General features: G+C 39.7%; 2 protein-coding genes across 3 annotated transcripts in view; one reads left to right on the top strand and one right to left on the bottom strand.

Annotated features, from left to right (window-relative positions):
* Positions 1–3,168, bottom strand: part of LOC106909985 (hemicentin-1-like) — a 78,428-nt gene extending 75,260 nt beyond the window's left edge. For both annotated transcript variants that reach the window (XM_088005756.1, XM_088005757.1), the window contains exon 1: positions 2,970–3,168. In XM_088005756.1, the coding sequence (XP_087861882.1) occupies positions 2,970–3,039 (70 nt within the window). In that variant the 5' untranslated portion in view covers positions 3,040–3,168. The remainder of the gene's footprint in view (positions 1–2,969) is intronic.
* A 5,117-nt stretch (positions 3,169–8,285) lies between these two features.
* LOC148159713 (dedicator of cytokinesis protein 3-like) lies at positions 8,286–12,470 on the top strand. The gene is made up of 8 exons (XM_088005991.1): positions 8,286–8,309; positions 8,961–9,140; positions 9,552–9,635; positions 10,126–10,242; positions 10,741–10,844; positions 11,761–11,833; positions 12,043–12,124; positions 12,334–12,470. The coding sequence occupies exons 1-8, from the start codon at positions 8,286–8,288 to the stop codon at positions 12,468–12,470; spliced, it is 801 nt and encodes a 266-aa protein (XP_087862117.1).
* The last annotated feature ends 3,669 nt before the right edge of the window (positions 12,471–16,139 follow it).

The raw sequence follows: 16,139 nt of genomic DNA, 5'->3' as shown, positions 1-16,139 counted from the left end.
CCAAAAAGTCTCGCATACTCCAAAAAAGTAGCCTTGCACACTCAAAAAAATTACGTTTTGTCCCTCACACACTACCAAAAAGTCTCGCATACTCCAAAAAAGTAGCCTTGCACACTCAAAAAAATTACGTTTTGTCCCTCACATACTACCAAAAACTCTCGCATACTCAAAAAAATTACGTTTTGTCTCACACACACTACCAAAAACTCACGCATACTCAAAAAAATAGCCACGCACACTTAAAAAGTAGTGTATGTGAGCGAGCTGGTAGTAGTGTATGTGAGCGAGCTGGTAGTAGTGTATGTGCGCGAGCTGATAGTAGTGTATGTGCGCGAGCTGATAGTAGTGTATGTGCGCGAGCTGATAGTAGTGTATGTGAGCGAGAAAGTTAACGTTTGTGTGTGTGTGTGTGACATTTTAGTAGTGTGTGTATACGCAATTTGAGTATTTTTTGAATGTGCGTGAGTATTTTTTGAGTGTGCGTGGCTATTTTTTTGAGTATGCGTGAGTTTTTGGTAGTGTGTGAGAGACAAAACGTAATTTTTTTGACTATGTGAGAGTTTTTGATAGTATGTGAGGGACAAAGCGTAATTTTTTTGAGTGTGCGAGGCTACTTTTTTGGAGTATGCGAGACTTTTTGGTAGTGTGTGAGAGACAAAACGTAATTTTTTTGAGTGTGCGAGGCTACTTTTTTGGAGTATGCGAGAGTTTTTGGTAGTGTGTGAGAGACAAAACCTAAATTTTGTCCTAAACGGCCCCTCATAGATTACTGCTAGCTCTGATTGGCTGTTTTTGACTGAGCGGAGTAATTATGCAGAACAGGGAGGAGATCGATTATTTTTTCAGAGATTATCTGTCTCATGTTAGGACAGCGAAAGTTTTAATACATATGTAAAATGTATTTTTTTTAAGTTAGATGTTGCAGCTTTAATCAGAGGTTCGGTGTGAGAGTCACTACCAGGTGGAGCAGAAGCGGCGCTCCGTCTGTCAAATATTACTACCTGTAGCGTAGCAGCGGTTCAACAGGAGAGCAGAACCAGCGCCTTACATCGCAGCTCGAAGACTTAAATAATTTTCCAGGTTATTTGTTTAGCTTTCTGACCGTCATGCTTATCCGGGTGAGTGTTTGTAGCTGTGCGCTGCTTTACCTGATATCTGATCGCTCCGTATGTCTTTTTTACTGCAGTGAGCCTCGATGTAGCCAAACTCCGTCAAGTATGGCATTGTTTTTATGCCATATTAGATTCGTTGTGTTGATGCATTTTGACGTGCTTTAATTTTCCGCCGCAACACGCAAACTTCCCCATTCACTCAGTGCGTTATAGTTCCACATCGCTTAGGATTTGTTGCTGCGCGTTTGCGCAGTGTGAAGGAAAAAGGAGACCAGCTGCACAGGCAGGTTGGAAATGAGATGATCGGTATCGGCAACAAGAGCCAATGATCGCCGATCACCGATCATGCACTTTTTCACGGAAATCGGCCCGATTATGATCGGTGACCGATCGATCGGCACACCTCTAGTAATTAGAAAATACATGTACATGTTGTTTGATTATTTAGGCCTGTTTATACAGGCCAGGTGTATTGCAGATCCCCTCCTCCGCTCAAGGAGTGGCTGAAGGGTTTAAGATGCATCACGGATTGTCTGGCTTCATGCTGACCAGACTGGCGAGCTAACCGTATTAGCGGATCTGGAAATACAACACCTATCATCTGTGAAAACTTCCGAACTGGTTGGAGATTCGGCCCAACAGTCTTCACTGACGGAACTGGACATTTATTTTTTGTTTTTCCTTTCATCATCAACAAAGACTGACTGACTTTCTTGGATTAAGGAACCCTTTTGAACTCTAAATTGTGGACTAATTTGTATATATTGTAAATATCAATACAACTCACTGATTTTGCACCATCTACTTGTCTTTGTGTTTTTGCAATTTGCCACCTCCTCCTGCAGACGAACCTAGTTTTTAAGAAATCACTTGGATTGACTTTTATTTGGATTATTTCTAATCCTAGAATGTAACTTGGGTTACATTAGGTTATTTAAAAATTAAAAACAGTTAATACATATTTCAGTAAACTAAATGAAGATCTCGCCAGAGCTTCTTCAGCTTTCTTCAACATCATTCTAGCACTGCTGTTCTCCTAAATATCTAAATAATATAATATATAAATACATGTTAATTGGTCGAGTATGATCAGATGTTGCTCACTTTAAATAATAAAAAGGCAAATTTCGCTGCTGTTTCAGTCTCATTCTAAATCATTGTGACTAGACTAGCTAACTTTTAAACAAAGTTAGCAGTAAAATTTTGGACATATGACTATCCCAGAATTAAAACGGCTTAACCTAAAAGATTTAGTTCTATATATGAAAGTAAAATGACAAGATGTTATAAACGAGCGATATTCATAGAAAAATTCCTGATTCAAACGGAGTTTCTCTGACTCCGTCTGCTGCTGCCTTTACTCTGAGCCGTTCAGAGGGGGGAGGGGGAGGAAGCGCTCTGCTGAATGCGCTGTTGTGCGCCTTCAAAATGAAAGCATGCGAGTGGAAGACTTAAAAATTCTTCGCAACAGCTGTGAAATTATTGGGGGGGGACGAATGTGACTCTCTCCAATATTGGGGGGGACATGTCCCCACCGTCCCCCCCGCTTCCTACGCCTATGCCTGTACATCCTTTTGCAGTGATGAAAGTTGCACCCTCCCCTATGCTTTGTTGCAGGTCGAATGACGCAGCACTCACGTTTACGTACATCTATAAAGTACATGCATTCGGTTCGGTACACTGCCAATGTAGATCAAAACAGAAAAATACCATCTACAACGTCACTTCAGATGTGAAAGACGATGCATTTTTATCTCTGTGTAACAATCTGCCTTTTAACAGTTAAATACAGATGCGACAACTACAGATCTGTCCGCTACTTCCCCAGTCTAAAGCATCTGCGCAGTTTCTTCTTACCGTTTTCATCACCAAGCGTCTTTCCAGTCCAAGTGGAGATGCAGAGGCACAAGACTAAAAGAAGCTCCATTGTTTTTTCAGTATCTAGAATATTTTGACAAAAAGAGCCATAAATAAAGAAATTAACTTTATCTAACGGAGCAGAGCTCGATCTAACCGACCGACTGCAGCCACACCCGTCAGATTCACTTTTTACTTTCGGTTCTGGCTTCCGCGAACTGCAGAAACACAAACGTTGACTATTTCACCTACACACTACAGCGTTCATACAGCTAGTAAACGTGTGTTAATAATAAGTGCGATTCACACATTGACTGAGCTACGTTAAGAAGAACGTTGATCTTTTCAAAAATGTATTTTTTCTGTAAGATCTTTATAGTTTTAAAAGCAACGATTTAATTCCACATTAGAACTTGCTTAAAAAGATGACTTCAAATAGTGACTTCTTATAGTGCCCTGATGAACTAGCTGCTAATTAACCTTTTTTGCAATTCATTGTAAGAGGAGGAACAAAATCATTTACAGGAACAGATTATTTCAGGGGCTTAAAAGTTAAACGTTTATCTGTCACTCCTATGTCAGGACTCTGGGTTTTGTGTTAGGAGTCTTTGTGTGTGTTTCTGTTTTATCAGTTATTTTCTAGTTCACTTTAATTTTACCTTTCAGTGTCATTCTAGTTTCATGTTGATGTAACTTATTTTGGTTAGATTTGTCTTGTTCTTGTTTTCCTTATCTCAGTCCCTCCGTAGTGTTTCTATAGTTATGTTTATTTCTTAGTTATTTCGTTATGGTTCTATTGTTCTTAGATGTTTGAGCCTATGTCTGTTTTTCTTTAGTAATTCTAGTTAGGTTATTTCTTTGTTTAGTCCTAGTTATATTCCTTAGTTCTTGTTATTTTTAGATCAGTCTTGTGTCTGTTTTGGTTCTTTCATAGTTTTCCCTCATGTCTTTTTCTCTTTCTAGTTTATCATGTCTTCTTTAGTCTTAGTGTTTATTTAGCATTAGACTTATTTCCAGCTTCCCTGTTTCCTCCCTCACTCTTTGTCTTTCCCTGTATATCTTCCTAGCTTCCCTGTGCCACCTTCTACAGATGGCACAACCTCAGCCTGAATCCTGCTCCAACAACTCACACCTATAATCTGTTACCTCATTGTTTCCATTGGTCCATTGTTTCCACCTTCTGCCTCCCTGTTTTTAAGCTCCTCTAGTTCAGTCACAACTCTCCAGTCTGTCTCGTCATTGTTGCTCCACCTAGCAGGTGGTCTGAGCAGGGGGTCCTGCAGAAGAAAAGAAAGTAAAGTCGGGGTGGGCATGATAAGTCGGGCAAGAGCCAGCCTGAAACGTGGAGCTGGGTAGAGAAGTCAGGTCAGCTCCACCAGCCCTCTCCCTCTATAGCTGGAGCACAGCTGCTTTTATAGCCAGGAGACGCTGGGCCCTAGCAGGTCTTGGATGCCGCAACTTCTGGTGTGCTTCAGGACAGAAAACAATTAATAAAAGTGGAGGGGGACGTCACACTGTGTTTGTGTAAAAAATTTAATTTAAAGAAAGTCTAACAAAAAAATCCCAACAAAACATCTCCCTCTGATTATTCTGGCATTTAATCGATATAAATAGTTTTGGTCATTCTAACTGACCTAAAATAGGTTTAGTCAGACATGGAGGAAAAACAGTTTATGGGTGTTTTAAATAGTACATGTATGACTTGAGCTGTATGTTGTTTTCTCTGGGAAGGATAGAGGAGGAAAGTTTTCCTATTTATTTAAAGAACACTTAGCCAGGATGATGACCACATAATCCTACAGCTGTATGCAATTCCATCTTGACTAAAGTTTTTATTTCAAATCAGAGTAAGAACATGAAAACACAACCTGAACATAGCAAAAACTGTGTATGCCAAAGTTTGGACATCTTTCTATTTGCTGTAGCCACAGTCAATTTACAGCTTTAATATTTTCACTCTGTGATACTAACAGTATCTTGGTCCAAGGATATCATTGCAGCAACATTATGTTGATTAACCCCAAAACTGGAATGAAGTACAAAATAAAATAAAGATTGTGTCCAAATGAAGAGTAAACTTTATTTGACTTCAGAGCCAAAAAACATCCAAAACTAATTTCTGGGCCATGAAATATCTGCAAAGACAAACGCCTGCTTTGTGGTGTAGCTAACATAGAGGCCTATTGTAGGAGCATTTCTCCACACATTTGTTTTTCAACCAAGGAACAGAGAGCTACCAGTCTCTGCGGAGTAAACAGAGATGTCATCGATATGAGCTTCTATAAATTATTGTAAATATAAATGTACACAAAAAGCAACTATATATTAAACCCAACAGAAAGTAATAGGAATAGAAAAATATATGGATCATTTCCAGCTGCAACTAAAATTAATTAAATTCAATTCATTATGGACACATGTAAATAAAAGGAGACACACCGTTTTAAAGTTTTTTTTAAATTTTTTTTTAAATATTGTACTCATTTATTTTTTTAAAGATCTTCTGTTGGTTAAATCAGCAGCAGGCACTGAAACAAAGAGAAAAACAAAATAAAATGAAAACAAGTTTCTTCCTTTATTATAAACAAATAGCAACACTAGTTACTAGTAACTCTAGTTACTACAACTAGTAACACTAGTTACTATAACTAGTAACACTAGTTACTAGTGTTCAACATTCAAGTTTTGCCAATAATGAATGTTGAATGAATGTACTGAATGAGCCTTAACTGGGAAATATCCATAGCTCAGTATAATATCCACTTCTCGTAAAAACGGAAAGAAAATGCAACAGACACGCACATTAAGCAATCCAAAGTGTTTTACATAATAAAAAATCAATTACGAACTAAAATACTTCCTATATTTTTCTTCCAAAAATCTGTCCAAAATATATATCTAATTTAAAGTCACACCATGCTTAAATATCTCCTATTATTCTACACTTTATAAACTTCACACACCAGGCAGGGTTTATTAGACAACAGATGCCATATATTTAGTGCATTTTGGGCCCTTTTTATCTCCACCTTCCATTTTCTGCTATTTATTAAATGCTAACAGGAGTAGTAGATCACCATAATTGTGACCATCTTGGCGTTTCATCTTTCCGAATCTTGTTTGGAAAGATGAAATTGTTCTCAGACCACAGGGGAACTGAAGCTATATTGTGAAAGGCCAAACATCGAAATCAAATCCCTCTGTGTCTGCAGTGCTGCTGAATGCTGCCTTTCTTGCAGATTCCTCAGAGATTTTCATCCTTGGTGTAACTACAATCTCAAACTGAAGTTATTTGTATCTATTTCAAAGTCAGCAATTTTTTTTGGCTTGCCTGCGGGAGGGTTTGGAGTTTGTCTCCTGCTGTTTGCAGAGACAAACGACCATGCACTTACATCAAAAGTAATTTAGAGTAACAAATTAACTCATCAGTCATGTATTTGGATTGTGGGAGAAAGCCTGAGTACGTAGAGAGAAGCCATTATGCACAGGGAGCACAAACTCAATGTACAGTAAATAAAACCTACAGTGGGACTTGAACTCTGGAGCTTTTGCCCAAAAGGCAGTAGAGTGTCTTATAAGGACTTCAACAGAAATTAGACTGTTATCTGCATCCCCAAGTTTACAAGCATTGATTTGAGATAAAGTTCCATTTTATTTTTTCTCAGGTTCCATTTCTTTTGTTTATATATAGTTCCAAGGCGCCACCTACTGGAGAAAAAAAAGCATGATTACTTTGCATGGCAAATGGCAAATTGATAAATGGTTTGTTTGCCTTAAATGTACTTTATTTAGAGCATTATTTATTTTGTGAATTTTCAGGAAAAAGGACACTGAATCAAAGTGTCTTTTTGCATGTATTTTGATTTTCTTGGGCAAAAAAAGTCAAAGATTCATGCTGATGTAACTCTTATGATGTGATTACAATAACTAGAACACACAATAAGACCAGTGCTAGTGAAATGTGTAGGTGTATTAATGAGCACAGACCAGAAAATAAGTTTAAACTGCCAGTTTATTATTTGTTGAAGAGAAAGGAAACAACAATATTACAAACAGTTGACATACATTTAACACAAAATTCAATAGAAAATAGTTTCCCTGTTTCTTTCGGGATATTGTCTTTCATACCTATCTTGAAATTTAAACCCAATGTCAAGTATTAAAAGGATACCATTTATTCAACTTAAACATGTTAGGTTTATTCTTCAAATAAACTCTGAAATGATCACAAGGACACAAAGACTGTCTTTTTCAAAAGGGGAGAAGCGTGTCAGACTCGACTGCGTCAGATGAGCCAACTCCAACGGGGGCTTCCAGCCCTTCAATATTTATTCACTTCTAAGCGGGCATGTCGTCATAGTGATAATTCAACAACAAAGACAAGTACAGGAAAATGCATCCCATATATGGCAACTCTTTTTAAGACAGATTAGGTTTACACAGGATGTTATCGTTAAGCTATTTCTGTCACAGCTGTGAAAGCGTCTGCACATCGTCTAAAACATCTTTAACAGGAAATCACATCTTGCAGAAGTATAAAAACACAGCAAATACATCAGTAAATAAAGTTTGAAGGACTGGCTGGGGGAGATGGTTGGTTGAAAGGCAAACCAGGAAGAGGAACAATCCATCAGGCTGCTGGAAGCAGGGTACTTGATGTTGAAGAATCTGCCTCTCTCTACTAATAGCTGTTATGTGTATACACATGAATATGCAGATAACATTAAAATTTTACTGCTAGAAACAATCTTAGAAAACACAATATGATTAATTTTGTAATTGACAGGGCCCCAATTTTTTATTTATTTATTTTATTTTTATGAACAATTTCATAGAACAATTTCTATGGACTGCTAAAACATTTTTGATGTTAGGTTGTCTTGTTTTTACAGTCGTGTTGTAGTCAAAATGTTTTGATTTTAATTATTTGTCTATGTTTGTGCATTGTTTGTCTTTGTCTCATCTCCCACCCCTCCTTGTTTGTGTAGGCCTTTGTGTATAAATTCCCCTGTGTTCATTGTGTGAGGTCAGTTTTGGTTTGTTGTCCTGAGTTAGGTAGGTATGCCTTAGTTGATATTTTTCTTTTGGGCCCATTTTGCTATATTTGAGATTTGTTGTTGAAAGTAGTGATGACCAAATGAAGCTTCGTGAAGCAATGAAGCTTCCCAACCCATTGATTTTGAGTGCCATCATCAAAATCATTAACACACATGAACTATGTTGGTCAAGGTTCCTTTTATTTCAGCCACTGCTGAAAACAAATATTCACTTCCTGCTAAAGAGCCCCCTGGTGGTTGAAGAAAAATCCACATATAAATGGCTTGTAGTCCGGAAAATACGGTAAATGAAAAAAAAAATCTGAATGCTCTCTGGTATTTGTTCTGTTCTCCGATATGTATATTCAATAAAATCTTGAGGCTACATAGAAGCACGCGTGAGACAACTCCATCTTAGCAGGTGCTTTTTATTCTGTCTGCCGCCAAACACAATACAGCACAAAGGTTCCTATCCACAGATAGCCTGATACTACAGTATTGTTCAGGGGGCCGCACCAAATGTGGAGGCGGGCCGGATGCGGCCCGCGGGCCATAGTTTGGGGACCCCTGACTTAAGTGATGCAACATAGGATAGGAATAGGAATTGTAATTTTTTATAGAAATAAACTCTTTGGGTTGACATATATAATTCAATTCAATTTAAATTCAAAATACTGTATTGATCTCAAAGGGAAAACCTGGAAGCTTCCAAGTATAGCCTAGTTTTTCTTGCCGTTTGCTGTTTATATATTTAAGACTTTGAAAGAAGATGCAACGTTGTATTTATATGTTAAATGTTATCTTAAGGTTGTCCAAGACACCTAGAAATTTATAAAATTAAAAAATAATTATTCTTAAAAAATGCTGTGTGACACTTTATGTATTATGAGGAAGTCAGAAATAATTTTATTAATCTTATCCATGTCTATGTCTCTACCTGCATTGCTGTGTGCAGGTGGAGGTGAGTCCGCTGGAAAACGCCGTCTCTGTGGTGGAAAATAAGAACCAGGAGCTGCGGACTCTGATCAGTCAGTACCAACACAAGCAGCTGCATGGGAACATCAACCTGCTCAGCATGACGCTGAACGGAGTCATCGACGCCGCCGTGAACGGAGGCATCGCCAGATATCAAGAGGTTGAGAAAAAAGAAAACCTTAAAATAAGCATTAACACTCATCTTCTAATGAGTCCTTCTCTGTCCTGCCATCTTTGTTCTGTAATGAGAGTTTTTATTATCATGAAGTTTCCCTGCTCAGGTTTTATTGTGGCTCTCTTCTTATTTTAGGAGTCCAAATGAAATCTTTGTGTTAATATGGAGAACATGAGCTGTTAAGATCCTCCAACCACCTTTTGAAATAATGAGTTTAATTTTGAGTCTGTGAAAGGTGTATATCTTATTACTGCTGGTGTATGAAAGTGAGTTTGATTCTGTAGTTTAACAACAAAGACTTGTATCACAGCGTTATAAAAATATATTCAGCTAATTGCAGATATTAGCAATAATCCTGCTGCCATTAAAAACAAACCTATTCTTTCTTTCCAACAGGCTTTCTTTGATAAGGAGTACATCACCAGCCACCCTGAAGACACAGAGAAGATCACACAACTCAAAGACCTCATGCAGGAGCAGGTGACACAAGATCCACACTTTACATCTTATATTTCATTTAATCAGGGAGCGCCATGAGGTTTGCATTTATTTTTCAGGAGGAACCTGTGTAAGAAAACACACAGAGGTTTAACATTTACATTGAAACAAGTAAACAAATGAAACAAGTCAGAGGTAACATAATACAGATCCAATGAATCAATAAAGAATAGCAGAATGCAGTCTTCAGCTGTAGATGTCTATTCAAGAGAAAACAAAGTATATAGATTTAATGTAGCCACTCTGATTAATTAAATCTCTAAACCTTTATTCAATACATAAAAAATATGCTATGACTGGTATTTTATTCGAAGAGGACTCAGAAACTAGAATATTAAGCACACAGTGATTTCAGACTAATTCAACAGATGGAAAACAAGTTCTTTTATAGCTAAGATGTTTGAGTAAATAAGAAAGAAATCATCACTCCTTCTCATCACTTACTAAAACATTTCTTTTGGTTTTCTCACAGGTTCACATCCTAGGGGTGGGCTTGGCTGTACACGAGAAGTTGGTGCACCCAGAAATGCGTCCCTTGCACAAGAAGCTGATCGATCAGTTCCAGATGATGAGGAGCAGCCTCTGCCATGTGAGTGCACAAGAAGAGCTTTAAATTTCATATGTGAAGCTTTTATCATCCATGCTTGAAAGAAATGATGTAAGGAGAGAATCTGAAGCAGAACTATTGTTCAGTAGTAATTTTGTGAGCTTTTTACAAGCCTTAATATGATGAAACAAACCTAAATCAGCCGTGTGTCTGGAGGAAGGTTTCTTTTATCATATCATAGAGGATGAATCAATGTGCTGAAGGAACCTAATTAGCTGGATCTTCAAAGAGGATGTTCTTCTGCCTGAAGCAAAGACATCACCGCTTTGAGTCTAAACTCTTTCAACTTTGAACATTTCACCTCCTGAATTTATAAATGATTCTTTCAGGTGTTAAACTTCTGCCTGGTCAGACCAAAACAGCCATGAATGTTTCTGAAAAGCCTTTTTGATGTAATTTTCTCTGATTTTAATCTCAGAATGTGTGTTTATGAAGGAGCGGTATGAATAATCGGAGCAGGGCTTCTATGTTGCGTTTCAGGGCCCACCTGGTTTTGATAAGTCTGGTTCTGGAGTCAACAGAGGGATCCTGGCCTCTCACAACCCCATGAGCCCAGAGAGCTTCAAACTCGTGCACCGACACAGGTCTGCACCACACACACACACACACACACACACACACACGCACACACACACACATGGTTCAGCTTTGTATTACCTTTCAGTGAGTTTTAACACTGTAACTCATCTGTTCCACAATCCTGCTGTCACATCATCATCCAGAGTAACTGCAGGTCTGCAGCTTCAGCTTAGAACATAAATAAGTTAAAGATGGATAGGATTGCCTATTTTTATTTAAACATCTCACTTTTTAACTTGTAAAAAATGTACAGTAAGCTTCTGATTTATGAATAATTGTCAAAAAAAATTTAAGTAACCTTTGGTAGATATTTTAGCTTAGTATCCAAACCTTGTTCATGGCTCATCATATTAGAGGTGAAAAGGTGTGAATTTTCTCAGCTTTATTCCTTCCTTGTAGTCATTCTTTCACCTCCAAAGCTGCATACAGGATTAAAAAAATGTGTAGCATTTGATTCAGCAGAGGCCAAATTAGTTTTTATTGTCAGAGGTAAACTCTGAAGAAATTCAGGTTTTAAAGACACAAAGCTTCTTCTCTTTAATCACTGCCATCTGCTGTTTCTCCTTTATAATCTTCTGTTCATATCACACTTTCTGAACTTACACCATTTCCTCTCTCTGTCTTCATTCCCAATTGATATCAATCTGTGTTTGACTCCTTGCATGTTCTGATTGCTGCTGATTTTCATTTTCCACTTGCATGAATATTTTCTGCTGTTTTGGCCTCTTTTTGCCTATTTTTTTGTTGTTCTGCAATCTGCATGGCTCCTCTCTCTTTTGTCCGTCTTCCTTCTGACTATTCCTAACTCAATTCCTCTTTTATTAATTTTATTTATAATATTCCTGGTTTTCCCTCTCCCAGTCCCATTGCTGTTTTGACTCCAGTTCGCATTTCCTCCCCTTCTCTCTCCTCTAACTCCAGTGAGGCAGGAAACCTGCTGATCCTGGCAGACGGCATGGTGGTGGAGCATCCAGAGGATTTCTATCGCATGCAGGTCAGTTTTGTTTCTTTATACAGCTGTGCTGTGCTACTGATCTTTATTTCATGCAGATGCAATGCTTAAGGTTTACCAGCAGATGTCACCATATTTCCATTGAATCATTTCAACACACCAGCTTCATACTAATCTATTTTTCAGGAAAACATCAGTTTCTCCCTCAGTAGTTATTATTTTAGATCTAAACTGTTTGTTTCTCTCTGCAGGCCAGTCCCTCCTCTTCCAGTCTTAGCTCCACCCACTCTGCTCCGTCTCAGATGATAAACTCCACCCCATCCACAATGAGAGGTGAGCAGCTCAGTCACTGCACTAAACTGTTGCAAGAGAGATTTACTCATCAGACACACAAAGAGGAAAAAGCTTTGTGCGTTTAAGTTTTGTATGTTGTGATGTTTGTGACCAAGGTAACCAAACTTACACTTATCTTTGTAAAATATGAATGATACTAAATAGGGGTCCAGCTATTTTAAGCTGCTCTGTATCTGTGTCTCCTGCAGTCCTGACCACTCCCAGCAGCTGGAGTTTGGACAGCGGCACCAGGGAGGCCCTGCCTTTCCTCTCCTCCCATGTTGGCAGCGTGTTGGCTCCACCGGTTCCCCCCCGGAACGTTTCTCATGGTCTGAACTCAGAATAAGATATTTACATGTGGAAAAGCAGGAACCCAATAAAACTGGCTTTATTTAACGGTATCTATTATGCAAAATTCACATTTTGTACATTTTGTACTTCTCAACTGCTTCTTAAAACAGCCTAATCATTTAAACAAACATCCAGATGTTTTTTGGTAATAAATTGGTGTTAGTGGAAAATGAGCCGTTTCAAAAACATCCAGATTGTGGAGTCACATTCCACCAGCACTGCATTGTTACAACCTCATTATGTATGAATGATTTTGTGCAAACAATGTAAACATGCTTCATATAGCTCATAGATCCTGACTTGCTCAAGAAAATATCAACTTTAAAAGATTAGATTTAAATCCCTCCTCTCCATCACACACTCCTCCACCTCCTCACTGATTTAGTTTTCCTCCTGCTCCTCCTCTCACCCTGTCTCTTCTCTTTTCCCTCCTCTCCTCTGTCATCATTTCTTTGCCTCTTCACTCCATCTTTCTCCCTCCTTCCTCCTCTGAGATGCGAGTGTGGATTTTTCAGTCAGTCCTGCTGTGTCTCCCCCTGTAGGGCAACACCTGTCGATGCACTTTGATGCTTTCCACCACCAGGTCAGCGACCTCCCTCCAGCTCTCCCTGCGCGCTCCTTAAGAAAGGTACCCTCCTTCTCCTCCTTCTCCTCCATTTACTGCTCCCAGTTCCTGCTGTTAGTTTGGATGCTTGGATGTCTGTCTGTCTACTCCCCTTAAGAAACACATAAATATATATATTGCGCTTTTTTAATCATAAATTGTTATGATTGAGTTTTAAACTGTGATCAGTTAACAGACTGACAAGATGAAGATCGACACAGGAAATCATAGATTTTTTTGTCCTAATTTCTGTGTTTTCCTGTTTTCTTTCCAGATGTGGTTTTAACTTTCATGTGTATTTTGCTGTTGTGAATAATTTGGTTTCTTATCCCAGATAAAAACAACTTCCTTTAATTTTTTTAAACTTTTTTTGATCAGTTTGAATATTCTATTAAATCTAGAGACAGACCCAGTTATGATGATCATGAATCGTTTTTTATAACCGTTTCCTGTCTCCCCAGTCTCCCCTGCACCCTATACCTGCCTCGCCCACCAGTCCGCAGTCCGTCCTGGATGGCAGTAACTCCACACTCTCGGGCAGCGCCAGCTCGGGGGTCTCCTCCCACAGCGAGAGCAACTTTGGCAGCGCCACCTCCTCCTCAGACCCCCCGGCCAGCCGCACAGACACCCTGGAGTCTGTCCCCAGCAGCCAGGCCTGGACCACCGACCAGGAAGACTTGGACTCTCCCTATCAGCCCGTCAGATACAGCATGTCTGAGCCAGACGTCCTGGAGGGAGTTAAATCTCCGCCCTGCCGCAGCAACTCGGCCCCAGGAGGAGTCAACCCGGCCCAGGTGGGCTACCAGATCCAGCCTCAGGCTGCAGGGTTGGGCTGCACTGGAGCTCCACAGCCGGATGGGCTGCAGCAGCAGCAACACCAGTTTTACCACCACCACTTCCACCCTCACTACATCCCCCACAATCCACCTCTCTACCATCTCCATGAGCCCCCTCCTGCCCTCCCGCCTAAACCGTACCTCAGAGAGGGCTGCATCCCTGAGGAGGACCCCCTGATGGTCCAGTCCGGACCGCCGCGCCCGGCTGTACCTCGGCCGATGCCACGCAAGATCTCCCAGCCCATAATAGCAGCGACCGTTTCCCCATCAGATACTGTTCCCCCTGCGTCTTCTTGCCGCTCCGCCCCGCCCACGCGGCAAAATACCCGCGTCCTCGTGATAAGCACTGAGAAAGCACGCGTGTAACAAGCACACGCTTGTTCAGCGCGCTTATCTGAGGGCAACCGTATCTGATGGGGAAACGCGGATTCACGTTATGCATTCCCGCAGCATGTCGGCGACGTCCTTCTGCCCCCGACCCGGTTGTGGCGCGCCGGAGTCGGTGAGGCACCTGCTGTGGGAGACCTGAGTGAGGCCTGTGGGAGTGCAGCGCTGCCAGGGACCTGTGGGCAAAGGCCGGTCTTGTGCCTTGATACACAGCTAGTGCTGTACGGGGTGAGCCACCGGAAAAGAGGCAGATGCCCCCCGTGGCTGTGATCCGAATGGCGGCAGCAAGAAGAGAAACCATCAGAGCTGCAGGTGGCGCGCCAAGGACACAGCCACAAAGAAGAATCGCCTGCGCCTCCATGGACGAAGGAGCCGGCGCTCCACGGACCCTGGCTGCTCCATGGCTGCTTCCAATGAACCTTCAAAGCACACTTCACCTTCAGTGCAAAGTACCATGAATGAATGACCTTTGTTGTATATTGCTGTCAGTGCTGTTTGATGTTTTGAAATAAAAGTAGATTACATGCTGGTGTTTTTGTAGATTCGAGTGGCTTCTAATGTCTTTTAAAATGAATTTGGGGATTATTGATGGCCAATAGTTGTTTAGTGGATTTTATTTGGTAGTAAATTGACAAAAAAAAAAAAAAAACAACAATTGAGCAGAGCTAAGGGGAAGACTGGGAAGCAAACCCAAGACGCTGCATTGAAAACTAGAGCCTTCATATGTTAACCCCTGTGCCACAACAGCACATCCTGCCAGTAGTATTTCAAAACTCAAATTTCTATGTTAATATATACTTTACACAGTTCTGTGTTACATTAACACATTCATAGTGTTAACTAGTATGTTAACTACACTAGTTTTTGGGTAAATTAACACTGATGTGTTTAATTTCAACTACTGTGAGTGTTGATTCAACTATATCACAAATAACACTTTCAAAAGTGTAACTTCTACACCATCCAGAGTAGACCAATATAGACACTTTCAAAGTGTTGAATTTAACTCTGTAGGAGTTGATGGAACACTTTCAAATTTGCTGTGTAGTAACATCAAATTTGGCCAATAATGAAGTGTTGAATAAGCTTACTGAATAAAAATGAGCCTTAATTGGGAAATATCTATAGCTCAGGATTTCAAATTGCAGCTTCTCGTGAAAATAGAAAGAAAATGCAACAGATACACATATTAAGTAATCCAAAGGGTTTTACATAATTAAAAATAAATTACTAAAATACTAGTCATATTTTTATTCCCCCAAAAATCTGCCCAAATTATCTAATTTAAAGTACCACCATGCTTAAACACCTCCTTTTATCCTCCACTTTATACATTTCATACACCATAGCATTTATTACACAATAGGTGCCATCTATTTTAGTGGGCTTTGAGCTTTTCAATGCTATTTATTAAATGCTAGTAGGAGTATTAGATCACCATAATTGTGACCATCTTGGTGTTTCATCTTTCCAGCTCTTGTGCTCAGACCACAGGGGAACTGAAGCTACTGTGAAAGGCCAAACATTGAAATGAAATGCCTGTGTGTCTGCAGTGCTGCTGAATGCTGCCTTTCTTGCAGATTGTTCTCAGAGAATTTCATCCATGGTGTCACATTAGAATCTCAAACCAAAGTTATTTGTATTTCTTTCAACATAAAAAGCTGTGCAAAAAGATGAAATAACAGGATGAAGCAGTGTTTTGCAAGTTTACAATCTTATCCCTGTTCTATGTTAACAGCATGAACATCTTGCTAAAAAGGGACAACTTCCTGAAGAGAAAAAAGACCAACTTTAAAAATTTTGTGCTATTTTTTGTTTGAGCTGCCTTGATGGAGAA

The sequence above is a fragment of the Poecilia mexicana genome, unplaced genomic scaffold, assembly GCF_051168715.1.
Source record: "Poecilia mexicana isolate PSO_F unplaced genomic scaffold, ASM5116871v1 scaffold_5, whole genome shotgun sequence".
In the NCBI taxonomy this organism is placed as follows: Eukaryota; Metazoa; Chordata; class Actinopteri; order Cyprinodontiformes; family Poeciliidae; genus Poecilia; species Poecilia mexicana.
The sequence above is the reverse complement of the archived record's forward strand: the minus strand, read 5'-3'. Positions and strand labels throughout refer to the sequence as shown.